The sequence below is a fragment of the Aquila chrysaetos genome, chromosome 3 (genome assembly GCF_900496995.4).
Source record: "Aquila chrysaetos chrysaetos chromosome 3, bAquChr1.4, whole genome shotgun sequence".
NCBI classification, from domain to species: domain Eukaryota; kingdom Metazoa; phylum Chordata; class Aves; order Accipitriformes; family Accipitridae; genus Aquila; species Aquila chrysaetos.
This window is the reverse complement of record NC_044006.1, coordinates 54,718,281-54,728,062: the sequence shown is the minus strand read 5'-3', so window position 1 is coordinate 54,728,062 and position 9,782 is coordinate 54,718,281. Positions and strand designations below refer to the sequence as shown.

Here is a 9,782-nt window from a genome sequence, read left to right as displayed (position 1 = left end):
GCCGTTCGAGCTGCCGCCGAGAAACTCCCCTCCGGATGTCTGCTGCCGGTGGCCTGGTCTGAGGAGGAGGAGGAGAAGGAGGAGGAGGAGGAGGAGGGAGGGAGGGACGGGGCCGTAGCAGCGGCGGACTGTGCAAGTTGCGCTCTGCCCTTCTTCTTCCCGGGCCCGTCTCCTACCCGCGGAGCAGCATGCGGACTGGCCTCCGCGCTCCCTCAGATGTGCTCTGGCTGCCGCCGCTGCTGCCGCCTTCAGTGCATCCTGCTGCTGGCAGCGCTAACCCGGGCGCTGGATGAGACGGGAGGGGGGACATCCCTGCTGCGGTTCCGCCCGCTCCTTCATGCGGGCTTCTGCTCCGGCGGGGGTAGCACCGCCGCCGCCGCCGCCGCCGCCGCCGCCGCCGCCGCCGAGGAGGAGCCGGCCTGCCTTCCCCCCCGCCGCCCGCGGGGCTGGGGCGCTCCCCCCGCTCGCCCGCCCGGGGGGCCCGCATGGCGTGCTACCTGGTCATCAGCTCCCGGCACCTCAGCAACGGGCACTACCGCGGCATCAAAGGCGTCTTCAGGGGACCGCTCTGCAAGAAGGGCGCTCGCTCGCCGGTAACTGCCACCTCCTCGCTCCCTCCCTCACTTGCCCCCCGCACGGTAGGAGCGGTGCGGGCGGACGGGTGCGCGCGGGGCCGTGGGTGCCCACGCAGCGGGGCGGCCGGCGCGGCGCGGCTCGGCGCGGCGCGGCCCGGCCGGCGGGGGGGCGGCGTTGGCCCGCCGGGCGCGCGGCGCGTGGGCGCCGGCTCGGTCCCGCTCGGCGTGGGTGCTGCCTCGCCGGGAGGCTCGGAAAAGTTTGTCTGCCGGCGGCCGCCTGCGTGGGTCCGAGGGGACGGGGCTGGGGAGGCGGTGCCTGCTCTCCGCCGCGGGGCAGGAGGGCTGCCGTTGGGCTGCGGTTCTCCGCGGACCGCGTCGCGGGCTCACGCCGGCGGCAAGGCTAATTTCTGGCGCTCCGCGGGCAAGTTGGTGGCTGCTAGAGGGGAAGGCGCGGCGTCGGCTCCAGGTGTCGCGGTTTAGTACCTTGTCCAAGGTCCTGACGCTGCGGAGGAGCGGGAGCGACCGACCGCCGGTTTTCGGCTGCAAAAAAAAGGAACTCGCGCGTTTGGGCTGCGGCGTGGTGCGAGCTACCTGTCCAGACCGACATGGGGGCAGAACACGCGTGAAGTTTGGGGAGGTCCTGCGGCGACCAGAGACCCGTCGAGCTCCCGCAGACGGTCTCCGTGAGACGCTAAAGGCGTTTGGCAGGGGCGAGCGGGTGTCAGGCTGCGGGCGGGCCGCCGCCGGGCCCCTGCGGCCGCCGGAGCGGAGGGAAGCGGGGTGCCCGGGGGGGGGCCGCCCCGCGAAGGGCGCCCAGGCGGCGGCGGAGCGTCGCAGCCTCTCCCCCGGCTATCGATGGTGGTAGCAGTATCGCAAACGCCTCCGTGGTCGCGGCTGAAGTTTCCCTGTCAGTGTGCCGGGCCTCCGTACGTGAAATGCTGAGGGGTAGGGACCCGCCACCCTCCGTGCTGGACTTGCGCAGGTACCAGAGGCACCTTGATCCCAGCGGTGGGACTCCCTCCGGCTTCGGCAGTGCCGGGGTGTGCCCTGTAACGCACCTGCACCCCAAACGCCTCTGGGAAACTGCTTGCGACGCCAGAGTCTCCGCTTTCTGTTGCTTGACTTTCCATGACGGAAGGGGACAAGTATTTCATTCTACTTCCCAAATCCCTCCTGTGTCGTACGCCGGCACTCTGATACAGCACCTACAGGTTCTTCCCTTGTACTGCTGTATCTCTCGTGCGCAGTGTAACACAACTGCGCTGTAGGAATCATCAGTCAGACGTTGGCTGAGCTGTGTTTGTGTTCTCTGACCCGTGGAGCTGATCCAGCCTTGTGTGTGGAACCTCCCGAAATGCAGGCGACTTTAACTGAGATTCCCGTACAAAATTATAGAGATAAAAAGGAGAAGACCTCAGAGATCTAAAGTGGGAAGAAGCTTCACTGTAAATACTTTGTATTTAGTAGAAGTTTAACAACTGATCTTCAAGTTGAGGAGTATCAGAGGTATCGGAAGATATTACCCTCCAAATAATGTTATGCTCCAAATCCTTCGCTTTCCAACTTCTTTCCCTTTCTTTCTAGCTACCTAGTGAGTATGCACACCACTCCACTCAGTCTAAATACCTCATGAAATAAATGTAATTGTCTGTCTCCATTAACAAATCATAATTTTTAACATAGCTCTGCTACCAGCTGGGAGTAATTTCTGTTTAAATGCAAATATCAGAGAAAAAGACCGACAAGTAATTGTATTGATGTTTCTTATTGCTTAAAGTTGTATTCTTTTTTAAAAAAAGAAAAAAGGATTTTGCTTTAAATTGAAGCATCTTAGTCTGAAGCCAACTATCTAGGGTTTAGTGGACAAGGTAAAAAAAAAATTACAAAGTTGAAAATAACCTCAGGTTGCTTTTACTACATAGAAATATTCTTTCACGTGAGCTTTCCAGAGTTTGAAACAAGTAGCAAGAGCACTTTGTACTGCTTTTCTCTAAGATAGAACCTCCTGCTTCTGAGGTTGACAAGACCAGGAGTTGGGATGCTTTACATGGTTTGGGACTATTTCTATAGAAAGGACTGAATTTTAGCAATCCTTAGCTTTCATTCTGAATTCTTGAGGGAAAGCTTTCACTTCTCCACACACATTTCTTTATTTTTCTTTATTTTCTTTTGCTTTTTTTAGTGGCCACTCTTTGAAGCTAGTCAGTCTTTTGAGGTGATAAGCTAAGTCCTGTGGCGAGGGAGTGGTGGGCAGCTCATGGGAAAAAAAGGTACATGATAAATTAATGTTTTATTAATGCTGGGTAATTGTAGCTCTAGAACTCTTCTATGTGTTTGATATTTAGCATTTACTGCTGCTTATATATGCTGTTTTTATATTTTCTTATGAGAGTCCAGATTTTAGGAGAAAAATAAGGGATGCTTAGTAAGCAAAGTAGATAATAGTTTGCTATTAAATAATGAAAGCAGTGATTCTCTAGAGTAATCTGCATGTGCCTACAAACCTACAACTTTCCAGACCATATCTTTCTTGCTCATCAGTGTGTATGAATTTGGGAACAGTGAACAGCAAACAACAGCTAGATATGATTTTGCATTATGGAAGCAGGAGTCCTGCATGCTGAGATTTAGTATTGACTGAGGTAGTAAAACTGTTTTAAGCATGAACACCCCCCCTCCTGCCCCCAGTACAAACAAACCCTCCAACTATTTGTTTTTCAGTAAGCTATGAGTATGAGTTAAACTTGGGATTACTTCTTATACTTAAGAAGGAAGTCTTAAGCAAGTGTGATTTATTTGTATTCCCTGTGCTGTGCTTGTATTTAATACTTCCTGATTCTAACTTTGAAAGATACAGGTTATGTCTTGCAGTCATTTTTAAAATGCTGAACCTGGGAGCAGCCTTGAAGATTTGATTTTATAGTTTGCACCTTTAAACAATCTTATATTTGTATACCATGAGCTATCGTACGCACGAGTCTACATAGTCTTTAATAGATAACATGTACCTTTCTATATTTAAAGTGTTCTGTATTAACAGACCATGAAATGTCAGTAGACTTAAGGCTATGCTTTAAGAAATGAGAACAGTGGTGAATATTTTAAATACCTTTATCAAGTTTCATGGCTATATGAACAAGGATTTTTCAGTCTGGATGTTTCTGTAGTATTTATTTAGCATACTTTGCTATTATTGTGTCAGAAACAATTCTGGTCCTTCCTCCTGGTGTGCAGAAAGACCTTTAGCTGTAGCAGTACTAAGAGGAACAAGAGATGGAGGACTACAAAGATAATGCACTTCATTTGTGCATGTGGATGTGTGGTGACATTGTCATAATACCTTTTTAAAATTCTGCCTTTCCTTTGCCCACTTTCACATGTTGAAAAAGGGACTGGCTATGAATGCTCTGAAGCTGGGATCTGAAGTTAGTGGTAATGAATTCAGAAAGAGTGGAATTAGAAGCAGTCACCAGTGAATCAGGTATCAATGGTGGTATGATAGATGTGGACGAGGAAGGGAACGCTGAGTTTAAGCGCAGTGACATTACTGAGGATAAAGGACAGTTAGCCGAAAAAGGAAGCTGCTTATTTTAGAGACCTGACTCTGTGCTTTAAGCTTTTTTATTTTATCTGGAAAGTTATGTTCATAAATGTATTACGAGCAAGTTTTCTGCCTCTGAAAATTTCTATTTAATGAAATGCATTATGATACAGAGATATTACATATACTTCAGAATGATGATACTGTCTACAGGATTTCTGAGTCCTGAATAGATTACATTGATCAGTGTACTGGTTGTAGGTTTTGCAGTCATGATAGATACGCTGTAATATTCACCTGCAGCCAAACCTGCTCAAAGGTTTACTGCCACACCTCACAGGCCTAGCAAAGCTGGCACTGAAAAGGACTCAGCTGTGAAACTTTCGAAGAGAATCTTCCAGGATACAGCAGAAAATGGTACTGGGAATTCAGCAGATGGCCCCCTTGCTTCTGAATCATTTCTGAGCCAAGGATGTTATTAGGGTACACTGTTCTGCTTGTGGCTTTTTAAGGTGAGACATAAACAAAGTCTCGTTTACCACTTGTTATTTAAAGATCCCTTTGTATTTTGAAGGAAATAGAAGATTCAGAAGACCCAGTGCCTTAGCCAATTTCTGACTTGGCTAATTATTTTTCTTTGGTTGTTCTCTGCAGCTTCAGCTGAATACACTATTTTTCACGTACTTCTCTAAGCTGTTTTCTAATAAGGCTGTCAAGCAGCTGCTCCCTTGCACTTGGTGCTTGCCTAATTTCTTTGGGGGGTGGGGAGTGGGAAATCCTTCTCTCTTATACAGAGCTACCTTTTCAAAAGCACAGCTCTCACCCCATGTCCAGAGGCTCCAGTAGTTCTAAATAAGTACATTGCAGGTACTTGGAAATAATGACTGTTCAGTTGATACTGAGCCACAAGCATGCTGTTCAGCACTAAAATAACTGTAACCAGGATGGAGTAGCACCTTGTTACTATCTGTAGCAGATAACAACACTGGGCACTTGAAAACTTCTTAGAAAATTTAAGCATGTTTGAGGACAGAGGGACCATGCATAGAGAACAGGAGGGCCATGGCACCAGCAGCTCTCTCCATCTGCCTGAGGCTAATGGGGAAATGCTAGCACAGCCGTCTGCCACATTTCTGTGTTTGCCACCAGTAAGGACAGATGTGTGCCAAGCACAGTTGTGAGAAAGCAATTTAAAGCTAGACATGGTGAATGGACATGGTGAATGTGTGTCATGTGAAATGCGGTCTAGGTGGCAGCAGGTTAAAAGGAGTATCCACTGTGTATCTGGGTGATTAGCTGGAAGACCGGATAACTCATGAGTTTCTGATCATAACCAAGTCATCCCTCAGCACTCTGGCTTCACCCTCAGCAGCACTGAAAGTGGAGAGGAAGGGTATGCTCTAGGCAGTACCAGAGAAAATGCATGGGAAATAATATTTCAGTTAAGAAATGTAGTATAAAGGGACCAATAATGAACCAGCAGCTCAAATAAATAATCTAGTTTGGGTAGTTTCTATGAAAGAAAAGGGGGAAAAAACCTCAACTGTACTAACAAAACAATGTGGAAAGAAAAAGAGGGAGAAATAGGAAAGAAAATGGAAAGTGGTACTTTCACTCTTCTGTGCCAAAAGTCTCTGGCAGCTGCCTCCAGCAGAAGTGGCCACCTGCCAGGGGGGATCCTGCGCACTCTGCTGAAAGCGTGGAGCTGGCTTACCGAGGTACCTGCCTTTCTCAAATTAAGGGAAGGCACTCCTGCTTAACTATTTCTAATCTCATTGATTCCTGGCACTTCGTGTCTCAGAGTGGGCTCAGTGTGTTTCCTACCAGCCCTAATGCATCCACCATGCTGGAGGATCTGAGCATTCCTGCAGCCCACACTCAACCTTACGGCGACTTATTTCCTGATTTTGTGGTTCCTATTATTGTGCTGTCTGTGCATTTCTGCAACACGCGAGAGACGGAAAGAACTTTCAGAAAATATGAATGTGGTTTTAGCCACATGTAGCCTTGCTGCTCATGCCTTGTATTAAACCTGGTTTTGTGGTATGTACCACTTTTGAGCATACTTTGTTTCAGTCAGTGGGTAGCACTTTGTATATAGCATTACAATTAAATTTAATCATCTTCAACCAATTTCTGCTGGGGCCATTTCCTTCACCCACAATTAGCAGTGATGTTAAACAGGTGCTTTATGTTTGACAGTGCCTTTCCAGCATCCTAATATTTTTATTGCTCCCTCAATTGAGTTCTTAAAACCAGATCCATTTCTCTCTTATTTTACATGTGGCGATGCTTGTTTGTCCATTACTTCCAGAGTTATTGCTGTTACATCCGTTTGCATTCTCTCTTTCATTTCATACGCATTTTACTCACCCAGAGCATAGCAGTTTAGGTTTTTTTTTTATTCTGCACTGTGTACAAGTTTGAAAATGGATGTAGAGACCTAGTGTTTTTGAAACAGGTGCTCCCTCGGATAGTGGGTTGAGCTGTTAACCAGGCTCTAAGCATTAAAGGCTGTTCCTCTGCCTGTTCCTGCCCTGCTTACTGGACTCCTGCCCACACGTGCTGTCCATGGTAAGTGCTCACCTGCCTGTGCTGGGGAGGATGCTCCAGCTCGTTCCTCCTGCTAAATGAACGTTTTGTTTTGACCACTTAACGACTAAATAAAGTGAGTGGCTTTGTTTATGCAAATACTTTCATTCGAGATTAGATTCCTTACATAAAAACTGTGGTCAAAAAAATCTCATAATCTGAAGCTACTTATTCCCTGCCAAAAAGGATTTGCAAGAGCTCCCTGCAAAAGGTTGCTAAATGGAGAAGGAAAAGAAAGCTTTTAAAGACTGGCTAGAGTGTAGGCATTTTTTTCCTACTTGGGTTTCCCTGATGGACTGTATAGCCTTTGGCTACAAGGCTTGAGGCTTTTTTGGTTTGGGGCTGGGTTTTTTTTTGGCATTTAACACCAAGAACCTTTGTTAAGTCTTTTTATTACCTCTCAACTGATTATTTTTGAAGACTTAAGTCATCATCACCTGAAAATGTCATTTTTCTCACTTGTATTAGGAAATCTGTGAGGTGTATTAAAAAGAGTGTGGAAAAATACTCCCCTGAGGAAAATGTTGACTTTTCTGTATGAAAAACAGAAATTCAAAATATTTTTATCTGCCTGCTGAGATACTGTTATTTTAAAATGCCACTGTGGTACACTGCAAGAGATTTAGTTTTACTGCTTTATGTGTCTATTCACCTGTATATGCATGGCTTCTTATATGGACATATCTTCCATGATGCCCTCAAGGTCTTCACTCTGGAAGACAGTGCATCACATTTGTTACAACACACAGCAGGAGCTGTAATCCTTCTTTTAGAGCTCAAGAGAAAGGATCTTACTGTGAAAGTTTTTTACACTTACGACACTAAAAAAAATAATAATCATGGATCAGGGATAATTTATTTAAAAGGTCAAATTAAGTTTATTACAGGGTCAAGTCAATGTCAAAGAGAAGTACAGATGCATACATGGGCCTGCAGGAACCAGAATTCCCAACCTAATGTGCAGTACCACTAAAATCCAGTTTGTCCCTCCAAGGAATTAAGCGGTCTTCACTGGGGAAAAACAGTCATTTTGCAAACATACGTGCATGCAGAAGTCCATGCATGCAAACATTTCCTAATAGCAATAAGAAGATACTTTAAAAGAGCTTTTTAGCATTCACTTCAGCAGTTGCAAACACTGTTTTTTCAAGATTCAACCAGCTCTGCTATTAGCCTTTGAACCTTCAAAACTCTGAATGAACAGTATTAAAATTACTTGATTTATGATGATAATCTGCATAGGTGATACCAGAGGCAGCTACTGTAATATTAGAGCTAGATATACAGAGTTCACTCCTGCATTTCTGTATTTTATGTGGGCACATATCACTGCTTGTCTTGTACAATCAACTACTGCGCATGAGTAACAAGATTTGTCATGGAGTATGTACACATGCCTGAAAATGCACTTCACTGCTCAGAACGTATTGTTCTGTACCCAGTCGTAAGACACTTTAATGACAGCTTTTTGTTTTTTTTTATATTAGACTAAATTTATGTGCATACTGGATAAGATGTAAACATCATCATCAAAATTTTGTCCCAGTTTCATAGTTATGCATAATGATAATTGGCAAGCTGGTTCAGGCAAAGAAATAGAACTATTGCTGGGAGATTGCATGCAGCTCTGAAACAATTCATACATTAATCAACTGTAGTTGATATCAATTTTTCAATTGATGTTTTCCCTGGAACACATTCTAAAACAGATTTAGTGCATTTGTGTCAACAGAAATATTCTATCTATATTCTGCTCAGACTGAACTGGAGAGATGTATTTGATGTTGTTGAGAAAATTCGCAGTTGTAATCGGCTGTAAATCTGCAGCCTCCATTTCCAACTTAGATTGTAACATGTTAGGAAGGCTTGTGAAACCAGATCGGAAAGTGTAAGGACAGAACTTCCTAAAATACATCCTCTGATAGCAAAATATTCGGTAAATGGGATTTTTGGGTTAAAATTACAAATGAAATCTGTACAAGTACTATGATCAGATTTCTGCTAGAAATGTAATATCTTATAGTTATTAAGCTGTTTTATGTATTTTTCATTTTCAAAGAAAAGTTTTCATATTCAGATTTTTAAAATTCTAATTTTAGTAGTTTTTTGTGGGTTTCAGAAGTGATCAGTACAAATTATTTGTCTATACTAATCTTCATTTTTTCAAACTAATCATTACATCTTCAGTGTAAGTATGACTTTCTGTGAGGTGTGAAAAGCTCTGACCACTGATTTTTTTTGGAGGGGAGAGGGGGGGAATCTAAGAAGAAACAAAAGCTGTATATTCATGCCACCCTATGTCAGACACTGGAAAACCAAGTTCAAATCTTGGTATTTTGAACCTGTTCTTGTGCCATTGTCTGTGATTACAAGAAGCTTCTGGTGTTACATTACAGGTTGACAGGGAAAGAATCTGCAGTGATCCTTGCATCGGGTTTCTTGGTGAATATTGCGGTCCAAATGCTGGCTAAGGCAAGCGATCAGTGGACTGGATAATAATAAGGATTTCTCTGTGGGAAAGGCACTGCTTACTTCCAGATGCTGCTCTGCCTCCTCCACTGTGCTGGAAGGCATTATGGTGTAGGAACAGAATATCCAGGACGGCCACAACCTGCATGGCCACAGGTCTGTGCCAAACAGCAGCCGAGAGGCATACCCATCACCTCAACACAGGGAGTGGCTGCCTGGTCTGATGAGCACCAGATTAGAAATTGCCACATAACTACTGAGAACTTGTTTAGAAAACTAAATTAAGAAGCACAGTTGTGTAGGTGCCCGTAGAGCAAAAGACAAAAGCTCACAATGTGATGTGTATGCAAGTAGTTTGTGAGTACCAAATAATAAATACACATCCCATAAATGTCACTGTATACATATGCAGCTTCTCCTAGCTGTCTGAATGCTTGACTGCAGTCCTTATAAAGCTGTACTACCGCTCTTCCTTGATAGAAGTCCAGGGTTATTATGTTGTATGCATCTACATGAATGGACACTAGCATTTCCCTTCTTCAGTGTTTCAGTATATGCTTACTTCACTTTAAAGAAAGCACTATGAGAGAAAATAGTTTAGTGAG

General features: G+C 45.0%; 1 protein-coding gene across 2 annotated transcripts in view; it reads left to right on the top strand.

Moving 5' to 3' along the window:
* Nucleotides 1-301: 301 nt before the first annotated feature.
* The window catches only part of ZNF804B (zinc finger protein 804B), a 247,300-nt gene continuing 237,819 nt past the window's right edge, over nt 302-9,782 (top strand). Inside the window, exons 1-2 of one of the 2 annotated variants that reach the window (XM_030009033.2) lie at nt 302-442; nt 473-638. In XM_030009033.2, the coding sequence (XP_029864893.1) occupies nt 486-638 (153 nt within the window). In that variant the 5' untranslated portion in view covers nt 302-442; nt 473-485. Of the gene's footprint in view, nt 639-9,782 lie in introns of both variants that reach the window. The other variant, XM_030009034.2, reaches the window with a different exon arrangement.